The 22,760-nt window shown below is 43.2% G+C and overlaps 1 protein-coding gene across 3 annotated transcripts in view; it reads left to right on the forward strand.

Annotated features, from left to right (window-relative positions):
* The window catches only part of LOC129696117 (probable phospholipid-transporting ATPase IM), a 199,420-nt gene that overhangs the window by 26,109 nt on the left and 150,551 nt on the right, over positions 1–22,760 (forward strand). For 2 of the 3 annotated variants that reach the window (XM_055633597.1, XM_055633586.1), the window contains exons 3-5: positions 6,756–6,841; positions 15,876–15,934; positions 17,420–17,533. In XM_055633597.1, the coding sequence (XP_055489572.1) occupies positions 6,799–6,841; positions 15,876–15,934; positions 17,420–17,533 (216 nt within the window). In that variant the 5' untranslated portion in view covers positions 6,756–6,798. Of the gene's footprint in view, positions 1–5,979; positions 6,842–15,875; positions 15,935–17,419; positions 17,534–22,760 lie in introns of those variants that run through there. The other variant, XM_055633606.1, reaches the window with a different exon arrangement.

Raw genomic sequence — 22,760 nt, forward strand, 5'->3', positions numbered from 1 at the left:
AGAGCACTGACCGGAAGATTCTAGCCAAGACTCTGGCTCGTAGACTCAGCCTAGTCATTGGCAAACTTGTACACTCAGATCAAACTGGGTACATACCTAAACGACAATCATTCTTTAATCTGAGACGCCTGCTTAATATAATTTATTCACATAGAATAACGAACAAAACATCACAATCATCTTATTGGACGTGGAAAAAGCTTTTGACCAAGTTGAATGGTCTTATCTTTTCACAGCGTTGGAAAAATTCCAATTAGGCGAAAACTTCATCTCATGTATGAAGCTTCTATATACTAACCCGACCGCCAGAATACTAACCTATCAAATACTTTCATCTAACTTTTACCTATTCAAGGGCAATAGACAAGAATGTGCTCTCACCCCGATGCTATTTGTATTAGCCATAGAACCACTTGCTGTGAGTATTAAGTCCCACCCAGGCATATATGGATACAATACTAAATACAGTATGAACAAAATGTTATTTTATGCATATGATGTACTGTTATACATTACTAACCCCCAAACCAGTATCCCAAATTTACTATCCATTATAGATCAATTTGGCACCTTCACTGGCTACAGAATTAATTGGAATAAAAGCGAAATTATGCCAATAAACGAACAAGACGTCACCCGGCTCCAACAGTTCCCCTTTAGAATTGTTACTGACAAATTCAGATACCTTGGAGTTTACGTTTCCAGGAAATATTCCCTTCTGTTCCAAACAAATTTCCCTTCATTAATCACAAAACTTCATACTTATATTCAATTTTGGAAAACATTGCCTATTTACCTCCTCAGCAGACTAAATGCCGTAAAGATGATCTTTCTCCCGCAGCTTTTATATCTATTCCAGACAATACCAATATATCTTCCCAAATCTTTCTTCAAAAATTGATTCCTGGCTAAAATTGGAAAGAGAAGATTGCTTGCCTTTCTCCATATGCTCGATTGTCCTGTCTCCAATACCCCTGAATAAGTCAATGTGTGATTATACCCCAATAATACATGGTACTCTTCGTATATCTGGAAACAGTTAAAGCTCTGCCTCAAATTGAGAGACATGCCTCTCCTTCTTCCTATTGCAAACAATCCCTCTACTTTAGATGGTGTTTTGAACAAGGGAATCAACACTGTGGGACACCTTTATTGGAAGGGGACTCTTTCCTCCTTCCAAACGTTGCGGGAGAAATACTAATAATTTTTTCGGATACCTGCAGGTTAGGGACTATGTGAAAACATACAGGCAAGACTACACCACTGCAAGCCCAGACAAACTTGATGAGTGTTTGAATAGACATGCAGATACAGAAAAGTTGATATCCTACATTTACAATGTCCTTCAGAACATCAACACCCCATCATCTGAGGTTTACAGACGTGCATGGGAGGATGAGATGGGTCAATAAATCTCATATGATATATGGGGCGAAAGCTTACAATACATCCATTATTGCTCCTTAAATGCCAGACACTGCCTGATACAGTTCAAAGTGTTGCACAGGCTATACTATTCAAAAACCAAACTGAGCAAGATTTTCCCCAGTGTTTCTCCTCTTTGTGATAAATGTCAGTCTCAAGAAGCCACCTTAACCCACAGTTTTGTACTGCATACAAAAATAAAAAGATTTTGGATGGAAGTATTCAGAGTCATCTCCAGAACACTGAAAATCCCATTAGAGCCAGACGTAAAATTGATAATACTGGGAATATCAGAGGCATGTAGCAAACTAACGGTCTTTCAACGACGCTTTCTCGATTATGGTCTAATATCAGCCAAAAACTCATACTTAAATTCTGGAAAAAGACTGCAGTTCCTCCAGTGAAGATGTGGATGACAGAAATGACGGGCACACTGCATCTAGAGAGAATTTGGTTTGTCTTGTATGATAAACCGGAACAATTTTTAAAACTATAGTCTCCTTTTATTGAATTTCTTGAGTAACACAATATTATCGGGCTGGGTGAGCGGGCGTATGGTGGGTCGACGGATATATCTCCTCTCTTTTCTTCTTTCTTTTTTTCTCGCTTTTCATTTCTTCTCTTTTTAATTTAATGTTCTGTTTTGAAAATGTTAAAATCGCTGTTCACAAAACTGTAAAATTGTCATGTTTTTTGTACAATTGCTTCCAATAAAATAAATATTAAAAAAAAGAACCCAGCTCACCAAATTCAAATTTATGTCTTTGAAAAAACTTAATGAAATTGCTAAATTTTCTCAGAAACATGAGCATTCGAGGTGCATAATTACTGGAGTTCATAGTATTTTAAAGATTTATTTGTGATTTTGAATTTCACGATGGCTTATTAGACAAAATAGCATTCTCCTTTCACATCGACTGGACTTTGGTTGTATTGTGGTTTGGTAATTGAGTTAATATGCAGAGGTCTGTGCTGCTAATCCAGACACACACGTTTGAATGTAGACACAATTAACTATAGATGCTGGTTTACAAAGAAAAACAAGAAAAAACAAAGTATTGGAGTACCCCAGCATGTCATATAGCATCTCTGGAAGATGTTTCAGACTGGGACCCTTCAGAGTCTGACACGTTGAATACCAACTGGGGTATTTAAATTAAAGTAATTGAATGCACGGTAATCTAGAATTCAAAAAATAGTAGCAACATTGGTAATCGCTCAACCATTGGTTGTCAAAAAATGTATCTGGTTTACTGCCGTCCTTCAAGTTCAAGTTCAAGTGAGTTTATTGTCATGTATGCCTGATGGGACATTGAAATTCTTGCTTTGCTTCAGCACAACAGAACATAGTAGGCATTGACTACAAAACACATGAATAAATAAGCTGATAAAGTGCAAATAACAGATAATGGGTTATTAATGTTCAGAGCTTTGGCCGAGCCAGGTTTAATAGCCTGATGGCTGTGGGGAAGTAGCTATTCCTGAACCTGGTTGTTGCAGTCTTCAGGCTCCTGTACCATCTACCTGAAGGTAGCAGGGAGATGAGTATGTGGCCAGGATGGTGTGGGTCTTTGATGATACTGCCAGCCTTTTTGAGGCAGCGACTGCGATAAATCCCCTCGATGGAAGGAAGGTCAGAGCCGATGATGGACTGGGCAGTGTTTACTACTTTTTGTAGTCTCTTCCTCTCCAGGGCCCTCAAGTTGCTGAACCAAGCCACGATGCAACCGGTCAGCATGCTCTCTACTGTGCACCTGTAGAAGTTAGAGAGAGTCCTCCTTGACAAACCGACTCTTCGTAATCTTCTCAGGAAGTAGAGGTGCTGATGTGCTTTCTTGATAATCAGTGTTCTCGGACCAGGAAAGATCTTCAGAGATGTGCACGCCCAGGAATTTGAAGCTCTTGACCCTTTCAACCATTGATATAAACGAGACTGTGGGTCCGCATCCTACTCCTTCCAAAGTCCACAATCAGTTCCTTGGTTTTGCTGGTGTTGAGGGCCAGGTTATTGTGCTGGCACCATATGGACAGTTGCTCGATCTCTCTTCTATACTCGGACTCATCCCCATCGGTGATACGTCCCACAACAGTGGTATCGTCAGCGAACTTGATGATGGAGTACGCACTATGACCGGCTACGCAGTCATGAGTATAGAGTGAGTACAGCAGGGGGCTGATCATGCAGCCTTGAGGTGCTCCCGTGCTGATTGTTATCGGGTCTGACACATTTCCACCAATACGAACAGACTGTGGTCTGTGGATGAGGAAGTTGAGGATCCAATTGCAGACGGATGTGCTGAGACCCAGTTCTGCGAGTTTGGTACCAGCTTGGAGGGGATGATTGTGTTAAATGCCGAGCTGTAATCAATGAATAACAGCCTGACATACGAGTTTTCGTTGTCCAAGTGGTCCAGAGCGGAGTGGAGGGCCAGCGAGGTCGCATCCACCGTTGATCTGTTGTGGCGGTAAGCGAACTGCAGTGGGTCCAGGTTTTTGTCGAGGTAGGAGTTGATTTGCGCCATGATCAACCTCTCAAAGCACTTCATCACCACAGGCGTTAGTGCCACAGGTTGGTAGTCATTGAGGCCAGTCACCTTACTCTTCTTGGGCACTGGTATAATTGATGCCCTTTTGAAACAGGTGGGGACCTCAGACCTCAGTAGTGAAAGGTTGAAAATGTCCGTAAAAACTCTAGCCAGTTGATCCGCACAGGTTTTTAGAACACGACCAGGTATACCATCAGGTCCAGGTGCTTTTCGAGGGTTTACCCCTCTGAAGGATTTCCTGACGTCGGCCTCTGTGACTGAGACTGAAATACCATCACAGCGAATGAGGGCTCGGGAAGGCACATCAGTATTCTCCCTATCAAAGCATGCGTAAAACGCATTGAGCTCATCAGGGAATGATGTTTCGCCGACATTCGAGCTGCCTCCTGATTTCGCCTTGTAGGAGGTGATTGCATTCAGGCCCCACCACAGCTGCCGAACATCTGTCATCCTCCAGCTTGGAGCAGAAGTCCCTTTTGGCCTTTTTGATGGCCTTACCAAGGTCGTATCTGGACTTCTTGTAGACCACTGTATCATCTGACATGAATGCCCAGTGTCTGGTCTTCAGAAGAGTGCGGATCTCAAAGTTCATCCAAGGTTTCTGATTGGGAAACACTCGGAAGGTTTTGATGGGGATGCAGTCCTCCACACATTTTTTAATGAATGTATTCATTCAAGTCCGTTGCCGAGTCCTTGAACATTGCCCAATCTACAGACTCCAAACAGTCCTGGAGTTGTTCCTCTGTCCCCCCTCGACCAGCTCTGTACTGTCCTCACCTCTGGGGGTGCGCTCTTTAATTGCTGCCTGTGGGCAGGAAGAAGCAGCACCGCGGTATGGTCGGATTTACCGGTGAGGGCGAGGGATAGAGCGATAGGCATTCTTGATGGGGGTGTAGCAGTGGTCGAGGGTGTTTGGTCCTCTGGTGCAGCAGGAGACATGTTGGTGGAAGTTAGGGAGTGATTTCTTTAGGTTTGCCTTATTGAAGTCCCCAGCAATGGTGGTAAATGCCTCGGGGTAAGACGTCTGGTGTTTGTTGACCACGGCGTGCAGCTCCTCCAGTGCCAGACGGACGTCTGCCTGGGGTGGGATGTTGGAAATCGAATGTAGGATGTAGGATGTAGAAATTGAAGGAAATCTTCTATTCCTACTTGGTTTGAATCTTAACTGCCCTCTAATGTAAATTATCTGCTTCTTTCAAGGAGCAAATGGGAATGGACAATAAATCAGTCTGAAGACACCAGTCTGAAGAAGGGTCTTGACCCGAAACGTCACCCATTCCTTCTCTCCAGAGGTGCTGCCTGTCCTGCTGAGTTACTCCAGCTTTTTGTGTCTATCTTCGGTTTAAACCAGCATCTGCAGTTCCTTCTTACACAATGGAAAATAAATATTGTTCTTTCGTTTCATACAGTATGTAGTCAAGTCAATCTTCTGACTGACTGGATGAGATAGTTGTTGTTCCATGCATCATCTCTTTCTCGCACCTTCCTTGGGAGCCCAGGCCTGGGATATCAAATTTAATATTTGATGAGAGCTACTTTGTAGTCACGATCTAACTCCAGGCCCAGTTTTGTCTTGGTCTAGATCATCTCATTTAGTAGGTCCCTTTAATTTCGAGTGATAACTCAGGAATCCAACAAGCAAAAAAGGGCAATGATTGGGTATGGCGGATAGAAACAAAGCAAAATTGTGCTGTATTCTGAAAGATATTAAGAACAAATTATTCCCCATTCTTATTCAGGCACGCTGTAAAAAAAAAAATGCCAAGGCAATGCCACAATATGCCAGATTACCATTGATACTAATAAACCAATTATTGTTAATATTACTTACCATAAGATGCTAAACTAATAACATTTCTTATCTGAAAAGTGTGGAGAAAAATTAGTATTTTGTTCTGTTACTTAATATGCATGCTATTAGTAAAAAATACTTACTTACTTACTTACTTACTTACTTACTTACTTACTTACTTACTTACTTACTTACTTACTTACTTACTTACTTACTTACTTACTTACTTACTGCCTATTATGCCTCCTGGCATGTAGGGCAGCAACGAAGGTCCTCCACTCCTGTCTGTTCTGGGCTAGCTTCTGGACACTACCCCAGGTCAGGTCCATTGTTTTCATTTCCTCCTCTACAGTTCAACGCCAGGTGGTTTTGGGTCTCCCTCGTTTCCTTTTCCCTTCCGGCGTCCAATGCATGGCTATTTTTGGGATGCTGGCTGGTATTCTTGTCAGTAAATGGACAATCCAGTTCCAGCGCCTTCTCATGATGATGGTGTCCATGCTCTCTTGTTGGCATTGAGCAAGGAGATCTTGGTTGGATATGGTGTTGGCCAAAATATTCTAAGGATTCTTTTCATGTTCTTAGTATGGCAGCTGGTTGATGTTGCTCGCTGTCATTCTCCAGCATTCCGAACCATCTTGGAGGTAGGAGAGGACACAACTCTGGTATAACTCTGGTACATAAAATACATATCTATTTAAAAGAAACATAAATTTTGCAATGTGGGTGTGTGGTAGGAAGTTCCCTATGCAAACATTATAAATTGTCAAATACATGCTCAATCCCCTTTTTATTGAGCAAAAATTTTCCCAATGTAGAGAGAAAATGTTTTAAGTGCTGACTATTTCTTGTCATTCAATTTTGAACTATTGAGGTCTTAACAAACCAGCTGGGAAAATGTAAATAAGCAACGGGGAAGGGATTAAATGTAACACATTAATTAATGATTTAAGTTTCTGGTTGGATTAATTACACTGGTTATTTTCCTTTAACAGGAATTTCATGGATGCATAGACCATTTAAATAGAAACATTTGGAATGCCACCATTTGGTTTAGATTGTACCAAGGGCAATGTTCAAGGTAAGTTTTTGTGTACATTTTAAATACATTATTACTACAAGAGTGCATTTCTCTTTGCACAGATATGTGCACTAATATAGATATATTAAGAGTAGAGGGGAGGCTTAGGGACAGAATACGTCCCCTTGAAGATCAGCAGTCATCTTTGTGCAGAACCACAGGAGTTGGGGTATTATCTATCTATCTATCTTATCTATATATTACTAAAACTCTCTTCTTGACCGGTTTTGGCCTTCTGTGCTGCGGTTTCCGAGAGTACGCCGCCACCTACGGCCGTCATTTTTGGTCACCTCGCTTAGAGCCCCCCCTCCGCCGCATGTGTGCCGAGGATTTTTCCCGTTGATGAAAATTGACAGTGATATTAATGTTTTTACAACATTCCCCATTCTCTCTTCTGCCCATGCTGGAGGGAGGGGGAGGGACTATAAAACCAGGAAGTGGTGTGCCTCAATCAGTCTCTGCAAGTGGTGTGCCTCAATCAGAGCTCTGAATGACACTGAACAAATATCTCCACAGCTGTGAGTACCCATAATGTGGTTTGAAAATGAAAATATGGTTAGTTTGAGGAAAAAAGCACTGCCTGCAAATGGTTGTTTGGGGGGTTTGGGTTGAAGTAAAAAGGCACCCTCCCTCTCTCTCTCCCCCTCCTCTCTCTCCCCATCCCTCTCTCTTTCTATCCCTCTCTCTTTCTCTCTCTCTCCCCCCCCTGTCTCTCTCCCTTTCTCCCCACCTCTCCTCTCCTCTCTCTCCCCACCTCTCTCCCCATCCCCCCCTCTCCCCATCCCCCCCTCTCCCCCATCCCCCCCCCCTCCTCTCCCCCCCCCCTCTCTCTCCCACCCCCCCTCTCCTCTCTCCCGGCTCTCCTCTCTCTCCCCTCCTCTCCTCTCCCCCCCTCTCCTCTCCCCCCCTCCTCTCCCCCCCCTCTCCTCCACCCCCTTACCCCCCCCCCCCCCCCTCTCTCTCCCCCCTTTTTCTCCCTCTCCTCCCCTCCCTCCATCCCCTCCCCCACCGTCCCTCCCCTAAACCCCCCTCCCCTCCACACACCCCTACCCCCTTACCTCCACCCTCCCTGCTCCCCGCCTCTCCCCCTCCCCTCACCTCACCCCCCTCTCAGCACACCCTCTCTCTCCCTCTCTCAGTGAAAAGTTTTGTTTTGCATGCTGTCCAATCAGATCAGATAATACTATACATAAATACGATGAAGTCAAACTCATACAATAGGTAAAGCAAAGGTGAAAATAAAGAATGTAGGATATAGTTATCAGCATTGTAGCACATCAGTTCCATGGACAAAGTCCAATTCCTGCAATGGGATAGAGGAGAATCAGACAGTACTCTAACTTATGGAAGGTCTGTTCAAAAGCCTGCTAACAGATGGGAAGAAACTCTTCCTCAGTCTTTCGCACCTATTGCCCTATGGGAGCAGGGAGAAGGAATGACTGGGGTCATTCAAACAAGTCTTTGATTATGTTGGCTGCTTTTCCCAGATAACGTGAAGTATAGATGGAGTCAATGGTAGGAAATCTGGTCTGTGTGATGGACTGAATTGCATATACATCTCTCCGCAATTTCACACTGTCTTGTGGCGCTGTTCCCAAACCAAGAAGTGATGCAACCTGACAGTATTCTTTTTAGGTGCATCTGTGGAAGTTTGCCAGACATTGGAGGCATGCCAAATTTTCTCAGTCTCCTAAGGAAGTAGAAGCATAGGTGTGCTTTCTGTGATGACCCGTCTGAAGAAGGGTCTCGACCTGAAACATCACCCATTCCTTCTCTCCAGAGATGCTGCCTGTCCCGCTGAGTTATTCCAGCATTTTGTGTTTATCTTTGGTTTAAACCAGCATCTGCAGTTCCATTCTACACATCAATTTAGTTGGTCCACAACAGATTGTTGGTAATATTAATGCCAAGGAACTTGAAGCTCTAAACCACTTCAGCACCACACTTCCTGAAATCAAAAGCTAGCTCCTTCATCTTGCTACAGGGGAAGAAGTTGTTCCTGAGTTTGGTGATTATGTTCTTTCAAGCTTCTGTACCTTGTTCCAGATGGGTGGAAGGAAACAGGGAATGACCTGGGTGGGCCGTCTGATTATGTTGAAATAGAGAAATAAAGAACTGCAGAAGCTAGTTTATAAAAAAATATTAAATTTGCTGGAGTAACTCAGTGAGTCAAACAACATCTCTGGAGAACAGTGATGCTTCTGGTTGGGGCGTTTCTTTGTGGTGGTTGAGGGAAAAAAAGACTGGAAGAGAGGTGGGACATACCCAGGCAAGTGGTAAGTGGATACAGGTGAGGAGGATTTTTGATAGGCAGATAGTTGGACAGTGAAGAGAAATGAAAAGACTAAACCTGTGAGATAAGGATATAAGAGTTAGGAATTGTGAAACAAGTGTTAGGTAAGGGGAAAAAATGGGTGTGAGTCCAGGTGGGACATAGGGCAGAGTGCGGGAGGAATTGGGGAGGGGGACTATTGGTTAGATATGTAAAATATGATAATTCAATGTTCATACTGTTGCTATCCAAGTGGAATCTATGGCGCTCTTCCTCCAGTTTGCATGTGACCTCACTCGGGCAATGGAGGAGGCCCAGGGCAGAAAGATCATTATAGAAATGGAAAGAAAAGTTAAGATGCTGGGAGATCCAGTAGCCCTTGGCAGACCTAGCGTGAGTGTTCAGCTCAACAGTCGCCAAGTCTACGCTCGGTCATGCGATGTGACGGTAACACCAGATGCCGTAGATGAGATTAGAGGAGATGTACATGAACCTCTGTCTCAACTGGAAGGACTGTTCGGGCCCCTGGTGAGGGAGGAAGTATAGGGATAAGTGTTACATCTCCTGCAGTTGCAGGGGAAAGTACCTGGAGAGGGGGTGTTTTGTGTGGGAAGTGTTTTGTACCAAGGTGTTGTGGAGGGAGCGGTCTCTGCGGAAAGCGGAACGTGGTGGAGATGTGAAGATGTGACTGGTGGTGGGATCACTTTGAAGGTGGAGGTAATGTTGGAAAATGATGTGTTGCGTGCAGATGCTGGTGGGGTGAAAGATGAGGACCAGGGAACCTGTATCCTTGTTCCATCAGAGGGATGGGAGAATGAGAACCAAACTACGGAACACAGAAAAGATGCGGTTGAGAGATCCATCTATGATAGCAGAGGGGAAACCACATTTACTCAAGGAAGAGGATCTTGGATGTCCTAGAATGAAGTGCGTCATCTTGAGAACATGCGGTGGAGATGAAGAAATCAAGAGTAGAGAAAAGCGTCTTTGCAAGATGCAGGATGGCAGAAGGTGTGGTCCAGATAACTGTGTGAGTTAGTGGGTTTGAACTAGATGCCAGTTAATATTCTATTCCTGCGATGGAGACCAAGAAATCAAGAATAAAGAGTTTTTTGTACACTAGCACTATCGCCCATTTCTTTTTCTGCTACATTAATTACTACATGAAGGTTGCCTCCTGCACCTGTGCAGAACTCGCTGTTCATTAACTTTACCACTAACCTACCCTTCCCTCAAATTCACTTGGACTGGCTCTGAAACTTTTCTCACTTTTCTTGATCTCCCTGGCTTCATCACAGGGGACTGCTGATTGGAGCATGTGCTACACCACGCTTCCTGAAGTCAATAAAAAGCTCCTTTGTTCGATGACAATTAGTTATCACCAACATTGGTGGTAAAGTGGACAATGGTGATGGATATTTAAGATTACAACAGGATCTAGATCAGTTGGGAAGTTGGACTCATGAATGGCAAATGGAATTTAACTCTGACAAGCCAGGACAGGACTTGCACAGTAAATGGTAGAGCCTTGGAGTGTTGTGGAACAGAGATCTGGGTGTAGAGGTACATTGTTATCTGAAAATGATGATTCAGGTGGACAAGGTGGTGAAGAAGGCGTTTGGCACTTGGGCAGGGTATTGTGTACAAAGATTGGCAGCTGTACAAGATGTTGGTTAAACAATATTTGGAATACTGTGTGCAGTTTTAATCACCCAGCGATAGGAAGCATGCCGTTAAGTTGGAAAGGGTGCAGAAGAGATCCTTCAGGATGTTACCGATGAGGGTCTGGACAATTTTGTTTGGAGTGTAAGAGGGTGAGGGATGACCTTATTGAAGTATTCAAAATCATGAGGGGCATGGATAAAGTGAATGCTCAGGTTTTTCCCCATGGTAGAGCATTCTAAAACAAGAAGGCATAAGCTTTTGGTGTGACAGGAAATAATTAAGTAGGATTTGAGGGGTAACTGTTTCACTCAAAGGATAGGCATATCTGGAACGAGCTGCCAGAGGAAGCTATTGAAGTGGATACACATATGACTTTCAAAAGAGATGTGGACAGATAAATGGATAGTAAGGGTTTATAGGGATAGCCCCTCAGGCAAATTGGACAAGATCGTAATGCAGTATTGGTCGGCATGGACAAGTTGGCCAAAGGGCATGTTTTCTTGCTGCATAATTCTGTGACTATGTGAATTTCAAATCATAGAATTGCTAATGCATGGAGCTGATGCTGGCTTTGTGCAAAAGCAATCTGTTTAATCTAATTCCCTGGAATCCTGCAAATGTATTTTTTCTTCAAATAGTTTGTTTTGAAATTGAATCAGTTTCTATTCCTCCTTCAGACAGTGGATCCTCATATTATTTCTGTTTATAAGAATTCAATTCATAAAAGGTAATTGACCTATTTTTTTTCTGTGCCTGGGAAGGCATGATTCATTGGTTTGTGGTCGGCCAATAGAAGTGTTTTTTTGAGGGCATAATCTTGCAAATTTATATAGCACATAAATCTATGATATGTGCTTAATTTGTTCAGGTCTTGCACACTTAGTATGCTTGAAGGATTTTACTTGGTGGAACATGTGAAAGATGACATTGGTATTGGCACTGGATTGTTGATAGAGGGTTGTGGGGCTGAAGGTGTGGCTAGAATCATACTTGTGAGAGGTCCAGTAAGGGAAAATCCTAATGATCAGTGGGGACTGTCGGCCTAGTGGCAATGGAAAAGGTCGACCAATTACATGAGGAGGGGAGGGCAAAAGAGTTGATCAAGCAAAGGTCAGAACAGAGCATACATTGAAGTTGGTGGTTTGAATGGATGGAGAGGCCCCAAAGTACTTAGTCGAATGGGTTTAACATTTGTGGTACTAGGCTGCATTACTTTTGCTTCATGAGATAACAGGCATTGCCATAATCCAGAGCTAGGTTTTGCTTTGTGGATGGAGCAGATAGCACATCTCGGTGAGGATAATCCTTTTGAAGCACATTTTTTTGCATTGTTCCATGCTGAAGTTCCTCCAGGAATATGGACCCTGAATCCTAGGGTGAACAATAGCATCTTCTAGTGAACATATAGAAATGTTTGCGCTTAACATGCAAACAATTGGTGATCCCATTAAATTACACAGCTGTGCTTCACGCCTAATGCTGAACACATATTTACTGAATGTTAAAAGAGGATGTTGTATGAAAGTGCAGTTTGGGAGTTTCAAATGGTTTTGTTGACTTCCTACGTAGCATAATTTCTTTGGCAGTATGATGGATGTATAATGCCCATATCACTATGGTAGGTAGCATGACTTGCATTCCAATTGTACGCACAGGCACGAGTCACCATATTGGAAACAAGTTGGCAAGCTGATCCCTTAGACAACAGGTACTACAAAGCTAATTTTTGCGGTCTTTGTGAGTCCTTCACAACACACATAAACTCATGTTTTGTAATTATTGATTACAGAAAAAGGTTTTACTCTGTGTAGCATAATTGTATTTGTACTGTATTTGAATGTCATATTTAGTTTCTATAAAACTTTCTCCTAATTCTATCATCTATCATCATATCTATCTATAATATATTAAAACTGTGTGTGTGTGTGTGTGTGTGTGTGTGTGTTGTGGGTGTCTGATTCGGCCTTTGATTCCCTGCTACGCCAGCACTCCGTCATTAAACTCCGTCATTTTTTCCATGTCGCTAGCTCATTCACTTTTACATTCAATTTTGCACTCAAAACATTTTTTCTTTTTATGTACCCATTTTAAAATAAAATCCTACACCCCCCCCACTCACTCATTTTGTCGCCTCCTGTTGGCCAGCGACCATAACGGCTGCTGACGGCCCGCCTCTCGCCCGTCACGGCCTTGCTTGGGGTCCACGCCCGTCCACATCCTCGCTCGGCTCCGGAGCAGAGCCTGGGCTGCAGCATAGCCTGGGCTGGAGCAGAGCCTGGAGCTGGAGTGAGCGCCAAACCCGGCGTTTGGGATAGGGCCGTGACCGGGGCCAAAAAGAAGCCTCCTCACGCCCGCCAGCAGTCTCCCTGTCCTCTCTCTGTCCTCTCCCTGTCCTCTCCTCGTCCTCTCCCCGTCCTCTCCCCGTCCTCTCCCCCTCCCCCCCTCCCTCTCCCCCTCCCTCTCCCTCCCTCTCCCTCTCCCCCTCTCTCCCCCCCCCCTCTCCCTCTCCCTCCCCCCCTCTCCCTCTCCCTCTCCCTCTCCCTCCCCTCTCCCTCCCCCTCTCCCTCTCCCTCTCCCTCCCCTTCCCCTCTCCCTCTCCCTCTCCCCCTCCCCTCCTCTCCCTCTTCCCCACCCGCCTCCTCTCCCCCTCCCTCGCCTCCTCCACCCCCTCCCTCTCCCTCTCCCTCTCCCTCCCCTCTCCCTCTTAATATTTTAAGAGGGGGGGGGGGGGTAGAAAGTGAGGGCAGAGAGAGAATGGGGAGAGACAGAGAGAAAAGAGCAGAGACAGAAGGGCAAGAGACAAAGGGAGAGGCGGTGGAGGGGAGGAGGAGACGGAGGGTGGGGAGAGGGGAGGGGGTAGGGGAGGGGATAAGGGTGTTTAGGGGAGGGAGGGCAGGGGGGAGGTGGAGAGGGAGAGAAAGGGAGGGAGAGGGAGAGAGAGAGAGAGAGGGGGAGAGATGGGAGTATAGACTTGGTTTATACTCTTAGACTTGGTTTATACTCTGTATATTTGGTTTATACTCTCTAGAATTTAGGAGATTGAGAGGGGATCTTATAGAAACTTACAAAATTCTTAAGGGGTTGGACAGGCTAGATGCAGGAAGATTGTTCCCGATGTTGGGGAAGTCCCGGACAAGACCCCCCTCCCTCTCTTAAAATATTAATATAATATCAAGGAGGGATAGTTAGCGTGTTTGGGGGGTGGTTAGTGCGTGTGATGCCACATGCCGCCCCCCCCCACCCCCTCACCGCAACCGGGCGTTGGAGGAACAGACCCAACGGGTCTGCACTTGGTCTAGTATAATTTAAACTGTGTCTGTGTGTGTGTGTGTGTGTGTGTGTGTGTGTGTGTGTGTGTGTGTGTGTGTGTGTGTGTGTGTGTGTGTGTGTGTGTGTGTGTGTGTGTGTGTGTGTGTGTGTGTGTGTGTGTGTGTGTGTGTGTGTGTGTGTGTGTGTGTGTGTGTGTGTGTGTGTGTGTGTGTGTGTGTGTGTGTGTGTGTGTGTGTGTGTGTGTGTGTGTGTGTTGTGTGTGTGTGTGTGTGTGGTGTGTGTGTGTGTGTGTGTGTGTGTGTGTCATTTCGCCTTTGAAACGCATTTCTTCAAAAACCAGACGCCGAAACGGGAACATTTTAGCAGATTTCAGTATATTTTCAAACCACATTAAGGACATTGATAGGTCAGTAAAACCACTCACAGTTTAGTAGACATGTGTTCAGTGTTATTCACAGCTCAGACTGAGAGACGTGACCCTTTCACTCCCCCGTCTTGCAGAGACTGACTGAGGCACTCAACACTTCTGGGTTTTATAGTCCCTCCTTCAAGAGAGAGAATCTCCACATTTTTTAAACAGTAATAACTCTTTTATTTTTCATCGATGGGAAAAATCCTCATGTCCTGCGCAGCGGAGGGGGGCTCTGAGTAAGATGGACAAAAATCACAGCCGTAAGTGGCAGCGTTTTTTTCTAAAATCAATACACAGAACAACAGTAAGTGGTCAAGATCAGACTTCTAGTAATATAGATATTAAGGGGGGTGGGTAGTGTGTGTGTGTGTGGGGTGGTTACTGTGTGTGGGGGGAGGGTGGTTAGTGTGTGTGTGACGCCGCAGGCTCCCCCCCCCGCAACCACGCGTTAAGGGGATGGGACCCAACGGTTCCCCCTTCGTCGAGTAATACAATAAAACCCAATAGTTCAATCTCATTTTTAAGAAAAGCCAACAGTTCAGTATCTAGGTTATCTGGTTCTTTATCCCCAGCTCCCTCACCGAGGCCGTATTTACCAAGCACCCTTTAAACACAATGGGACCCCATTTCTCACACTTCTTTAATTTTTTACTGGTTAATTGAAAAACATATACTATCGTGTAACAATTAAAAAAGTGAAAAACATGTAATAGTCCAGCATTACCAAAGCTTCAATGCTGCTGGAATACCAGTTTTACATTTGTGTAGTTATTTAAAAATTATGTCCAGTGACCCACTGCCACAGGAAAACAACTAATTACAAATAATTAATTATCATGTAGTTACAACTGTCCAAATTATAATATGTATAAATAACAAAGTATGAATTCTGAAGCTGAACGCTACTGATTTGTGCCATACAATAAAATTCCATCAGTCCAGATTTTGGTGTGACAAATGAGCAGACTTTCTTGACTATTCCAATTAATTCTTCAACATGCCTTTAAATTGATTTATTTTCAATATTTCACAGTGATTTACATCAAAGTATTGCTGGAACCGGGATTATGAGATCTTAAAAGATTGAGATTTCTGAATAATCGGATAGTGAATTATTTAAAATTTATGATAAATGGACATTAATGTCACAGTCATTTGGACATTTTTAAACAAGATTGTTCATCTATTAATTTTTTATTTGTATGAACAGAAACAAATGAACAATTAAGACCACTGTAAATCTCATATGTCATCGAAAAATCTTGTAGCACTGATTTGATCCAGTATGCCTGTGCTGGGTTTTTGGAAGAATTGTCCAATTTACTCTCCCACTGCAGCCTTTAGCCAATAATCCATCAAGTATATGTATGTACTTTTATAAGCACTTGACATAATTATTTGGTTGTGTTTTATAGAGGAAGAGAGATACTTAAGGGCAAATAATAGACCTTACAACCTGAAATTTCAGTATGTGGTGAGTAAACAATATTTAAATTTTGATGATATCCATTGATAGTGTACAAATATGTGGGATAATATGCCACAGAACTGGGAAGATCCATTTAACCATCGGATGTAAAGCATTGTTCAAACATATAATCGGACTCTGAAATATCTTAACATTGTTGATATCCTTATAGATAACAAAAGTTTTATTTTAGCTGAAAATTGTAAATATATAAGTGCATTATAAATCCTTAATTTTGATGTGGGAATTCTGATGTGTTATCACATGCCATTTTATTCCATGTTGGCATTTATATTCAAGCATTGAGGTACAGTACAGGTTTGTGCTCCTTTCTCACTTGCTCTCTGCCTACTTTAACTTTTCATTAAATACTTTATTTTTAGATCTGGTGAATCTTTATCAATCCTTAAATACATTTTTATCTCCTTTCAGATCTCAAATTAAAATAGTAATGCATACAACATCAATTTGTTGTAGTTTGGACTCCTTTAGGAATACTTAATTTCTTTGTCCCCTGTGGGTAATCAGTCAAAACAACACTCTAGGTATTGGAAACCTGACACCAGAACAAAAGATGCTGGAGATACTCAGCCAGTTAAGCAGTATATATGGAGAATGAAATAAATTATTGTTATATATTATATGTTTATGATCTTTCAACAAAGTTCTGGTCCAAATGTTATGTTTAAAGATCATCAACCTGGAATGTTTCTTCCATAGAAGCTGTAATAACCTGTTGAGTATCGCTACCATTTTGTGTTTTTATTATAATTGAATTGACAAGCTTCCCTTGAATACCTCCCTCAAACTCTTAACAGGTGCTGTTGTTTTGTACCCGTGAAGGTTGTGGCGCCCTTGGCAATTAATGATCAGGGCGAGAGAACCTTATTTTCCAAAGAAATTCACCAATTTTGGTCCTGTTATTATATTCCATACAGCGAATTACACTTCCTTGTTGAGCACGACCAAACAAATTATCAGTATTTACAATTTCCCCAACATTAACAATATATGGGGCAGATCTTCTATCTAAAATTAGGGAGATGTGTGTGGAGCAAAATATCCTATATCTGGTGTTGAATCAAGCATTCCAGTTATTATGGTTAAATTTCAGAAAATAGATTTGCACTCAATAAAAAACAATTTTTAAAGCAAAATGATATATAGAAATGAGCAATATAGATTGCAATTGATTTTAATTTCTCGTTATGATTGAGAAGCTAACAGAAAATATTGAAATTTCTGCCAGTATTGTTTATAATAAAATTGATGTTGTCTTGTATTTGTCATAAAGTTAATTTCTTATGTATGACTTGTCACTAAGCTGTAGAAACAAAATGAGATCTCCATTTTCTCATATGTTTATGATTATTTTAAAATCATTTACATTCTGTGATTCATCCTGGTTTTGATGTGAAAATATTGTAATTTTATATATTTTATATTTACATTACTTTTCACATGCTTACTAAATATTGATTTTTTTTTCAGAACAATAGAATTAAAACTTCCAAATATAATATTTTTACATTCCTGCCAGTCAACTTGTTTGAACAATTTCAACGAATTGCCAATGCTTATTTTTTATTTTTACTAATTCTGCAGGTGAGTGTTTATTTTTATGTGTGTTCACATTACTTTTTTTGAATAATTAATAGTCTCTCTAATACTTCTTCTTTGGTTTGACGTTGATTGTTATTAATTCATGCTGCTATTAAAACACTTATCGATATTTTTACATCATTTATGGTGTCTAAATAAAATTTATTTCTAAATAACTTCATAGAGTTTAGGAATATATAATCAAAATGTTAATTGGAATATTCTAATTTGTAGTTATAATGAGTGAAGGTTTCATTTTACTGCGTGCAACAATCAAATCCATTTAATTAAAAAATCATTTGTGGTTTTGGAGCATCTGGGCTTCATTCTGGAAACTACTGTCAATACATCCAAAGGCTTACATTTTTACGATACGATATGATATGATAGAACTTTATTTATCCCAGGAGAGAAATTAATCTGCCAACAGTCATAAAACACAAGATACATGAAACAACAAATTAAAGTGACGAGTGGAAAGGATTGTGGATGTGCAAAAGATTGGGGAGGGGGTGCAGTCCACTCCACGACAGAAGGTGAAGGAGTTGTACAGTTTGATAGCCACAGTAAAAAAGGATCTCTTGTGGTGTTCTGTACTGCATCTTGGTGAAACCAGTCTGTTGCTGAAGGTACTCTTCAGGTTGACCAGTATGTCATGGATGGGGTGAGCTGTATTGTCCAACATGCTCTGCAGCTTGAGAAGCCACCTCCCATCCAAGACCACCCCCCATGAATCCAACTCCGCCTCCAGGAGGGAGCCAGCCTTCCTGATAAGTTTGTTAATCCTGTTGGTGCCACGGCCTTCGCCATGCTGCCCTTAAAGTCTAGTCAAGCGCCCATTCCTATATTTTTTATTAATAAAGAATAAAGAAATTAAGTAAGCAGAGATGGTTGAAAACTTCAAATTCCTAGGAACCAATATCACCAACAACTTCTCCTGGACCACCCACATGGAAGCAACGACCAAGAAAACACACCAACGCCTCTACTTGCTTAGAAGGCTTAGGAAGTTTGGCATGTCCCCAAAACCTCTCACCAACCTCCAGATGCACCATGGAAAGCATTGTATTAGGATGCATCACAGGATGTTTGGATGATTAGGATGTTTGGGAAGAGCTCCATCCAAGACCGCAAGAAATTGCAGCAAATTGTGGAAGCAGCTCAGACCAACACACATACCAATCTCCCTTCTATTGACTGCATTTATACCCCACACTGCCTCAGCAAGAGCAGCAGCATAATCAAGGATGAGGTTGTACCCTAGCCACTCCCTCTTCTCTCCTCTCCAATCAGGCAAATGATATTGAAGTGTGAAAACGTACACTGCCAGATTAAGGGACCGTTTCTTCCCAGCTGTTCTCAGGCAACTGAACCATCCCACCAACAAGTAGAGAGCAGTCCTGTGCTACTGTCTACCTCTTTGATGACCCTCAAACTATCCTTGATCAGACTTTGCTGGCTTTACCATGCACTAAATGTTATTCCCTTATCATGTATCTATACACTGTAAATGGCTCAATTGTAATCATGTATTGTCTTTCTGCTGAATGGTTAGCATGCAACACGCAACTCGGTACACGTGACAATAAACTAAACTAAACTAAACATTAAAGCAGCATTGTGGGTTGTGCTGATACTGTTTGTGAGATGAGAATAAAGATTGACGCATCAATTGAAGCGTTCAGAGAACCCCATTATTGGATTAAACTTGAAAACTGTTAGCTTCAGAACAACATTCTCAAATGATGTGCCCAAGTTCTCGTGGTTGCCAGCAGCCGGCATAGCAGGTGCAACAAGCATTCTACTTCTTGCGTATTACGTGCACAGCCTAAAGTTGTAGGACAACTTGTTCTATTTGATCTTATTTGATTGTGCACGCCAGGTTGATTGCATTCGTCAAAACGGGGTGGACCACATGAAGGTTGCAATCTCCCACCCTGCAACAAGCATTGAAAGTGAAATACCACACTGTCCCACCAGGGACACCAGGGACCAGAACACCCTAGACCAGTGTTTCTTAAACTGGTGAATGAAATTATTTTGGGGTGAATGAATTAATTTATGTTTTTTGCTCATGTGACAAAATAAATTATGTATAAAATTATACACGACAGAATAAGATGAAAATTATCAAAAAACATAAGCAAATTTGGTCGAGGGTGATTGAAATTTTGTGATAAAGACTCAAGGGTGAATGACACTGAAATAGTTTAAGAAGCACTGCCCTAGACCATTGCTACACATCAATAAAAAATGTCTACCGCTCTGTCACTCAGCCACGCTTGGGAAATCTAGATCATCTAACTGTGCTTCAACTCCCCACCTACAAACAAAACCTGAAGCGGGAGGATACTGTACAGAGTTGTTAAATGCTGGTCAACGGACATGGATAACATCCTACGTGACTGCTTTGAGTCAGTGGACTGGTCCATATTCAGGGATTCTGCCTGACTGAGTACGCAACTGCTGTGATTGACTTCATCGGCAATTGCATGGAAAATTGAGTGCCGCAAAGACAATCCAAGTGTTCCCCAACCAGAAATCCTAGTTGGAATAGGTCGTTGGGGGCACTGCAAGCCGGCAGCCCTGCCAGCAGCGTGTTAGTTTTTTCAACTTTTTAATTTTTTTTAGTGTGTCTTAATGTGTGTTTTTGGTGTCTCTCTGTGTGTCTTGTGTGGGGGGAGGGGGGGGGGAGGGGTAAGGGGGAAACCGGTTCAGTCGCCTCCTCCACGGAGAGGCGACATTTTCCGTGTCGCCTCCCCCGTGGTCTAACAGCAAGGATTGGTGTGACCTTTTTCCGGAGACGTGCCCGGGGCTTCAGCGGCGGGCACAGCGTGAACTCTCGTCGCGGAGCGGGCCAGCCCTCGCTGGGGGTCACCGAAGGGGAGCGCTCCATTCGCTGTCCCACGGCAGCCTGAAGCTCCAGCTGACGCGGCGTCCGCAGCCTGGGATCCCTAGTTGGGGACCCGGGAGGAGAAGAAGCTCCGACCGCTGGCCCGCGGCCTACTTCTAAAACGGGCATAGCGGGGACTTACCATCAGGAGCGGGGTCCCTCGCTGGCGACCCCTGGAGAGGAGCTCTGGTCGCCGGCCCTGCGGTCTGCGGTGCTTCTGGTTGCGGCACGGCGGGGACTTTAAATCTTCGATCGCCGGCCTGCGGCCTACACCAACCTGAAGCCGCGGTCTCCGATGGGGAAGCACCGATTCAAGGCTTACCTGGACTTTATCTGGACTTTACCTTGTCTGAACATCTGGACGCCCGCAGTGGCGGCTGCGGAGGGTTGAGGTCCCGACCACGGGGGAAAATGGAAGAGGACTGGCCAAATTTTGTGCCTTCCATCACAGTGATGAATGCTGTAGTGGATGTTTGTTTTTGTGTGTTCGTTTTTTTATTGTACCGCTGCTGGAAAAATTATTTCACTAGCAATTTATTTGCAAGTGGCGAATAAAACTGATATTGATATTGATATTGATGAATGAACCACAGGTGAAGGCCAGATCCACTGCATACATGTCAAACGATCCCGAGCGGTACAAGAAAGCCCGCTATGAACTACGCAAAGCTACCAAGGATGCCTAGAGACAATAACAGGACAAACTTGAGTCCCAGTATAATCATTCAGATGCATGCAGACTGTGGCAAAGTCTGATAGTACATCCCCACCTGTTGAACTTAATGCTTTCTATGCTCGCTTCGAGCAGAAGGCCAATGGGGTGATGACACCTGTCTCTTCGGACTCAAATATGCTTCTTCTCAGGGTCACTTTTGCAGAGGTTAGATTGGTCTTCCTGAGGATGAACCCAGAGAAAACAACTGGCCCAGACGGAGTTCCTGGTTACATCCTTGATAGCTGCGTGGTCCAGTTAGCGGGAGTTTTCACACACATCTTTAATTTCTCCCTGCTCACTTTTGAGATACCCACCTCCATCAACCTGCTGTCGGAAAAATGCAATTTCATGCCTTAAAGATTACCGCCCAGTGGCCTTGACAAGATGAAATACTTTATGAAGCTAATTATGGAACTCATTAAATCCAGTCCACCTAGCAGCCTTGATGCAGTGCAGTTCACCTACCGCCACAACAGTTCCATGGATGATGCCATCTCCCTGGCCCTACACTCACCCCTGGAACACTTGGATAAGAGAGACACCTATGTGAGACTCCTATTCATAGACTACAGGTCTGCTTTTTAATAATACTATTATCCAAATCCAAGCTCATCACCAAACTCATGGGACTTGGAGTCTGCACTCATCTCTGTAATCGGATCCTCGACTTCCTGATCAATAGACCCCAATCAGTGAGGATAGGAGACAAATCATCCCATTCAATAATCCTCAACACTGGTGCACCGCAAGAATGTGCTCTCAGCCCCCTTCTTTACTCCGTATACAAACGCAATTCAATTTATAAATTTGCAGACAACACCACCATTGTGGGCCTGATATCAAATAATGATGGAGTATAGAAAGGAAATTGAGAACCTTGTGATCTGATGTCGAGACAGCAACCTTTCTCTAACCTTTATCAGCAAGACAAAGGATAAAATGATCAACTTCAGGATTGATGGAGCCGAAGTAAAGACGGTTGAAAGGTTCAAATTCCTAGGAGTAAATATCATCAATAACATCCTAGACCGTCCATATTGAAGCAATGGCCAAGAAAGCACATCAACGTGTCTACTTCATGAGAAGGCTTAGGAGGTTGGGCATGTCTCTCACAAATCTCAACAACTTCTACAGATGTGCTATAGAAAGCATTTTATCGGGACGCATCACAGCATGGTTTGTGAACAACTCCGTCCAAGACCACAAGAAATTGTGGACGCAGCCCACACCATCACACAAACCAACCTCCTTTCCATCTACTCCATTTACACCTCACGCTGCCTCGGTAAGGCCACCAGCATAATCAAGGATCAGTGGTAACCCAACCCAACCCAGTGGTAACCTTCAGGCAAAAGATGAAAATGCACACCTTCAGATTCAAGGATAGTTTCTTCCCAGCTGTTATCAGGCAACTGAACCGTCCCACCAACAACTAGAGAGCAGTCCTGAGCTACCATCTACCTCATTGGAGACCCTCGGACTATCTTTGATTGGACCGTACTGCACTTTTGCATGAAACGTTATTCCCGTTATTTCCCTTTATCATGTATCTGTACACTCTGGATGGCACGATTCTAATCATGTATTGTCTTTCTGCTGACTGGTTAGAACGAAACAAAAGC

Source organism: Leucoraja erinacea, chromosome 1, assembly GCF_028641065.1.
Source record: "Leucoraja erinacea ecotype New England chromosome 1, Leri_hhj_1, whole genome shotgun sequence".
Classification (NCBI taxonomy): domain Eukaryota; kingdom Metazoa; phylum Chordata; class Chondrichthyes; order Rajiformes; family Rajidae; genus Leucoraja; species Leucoraja erinaceus.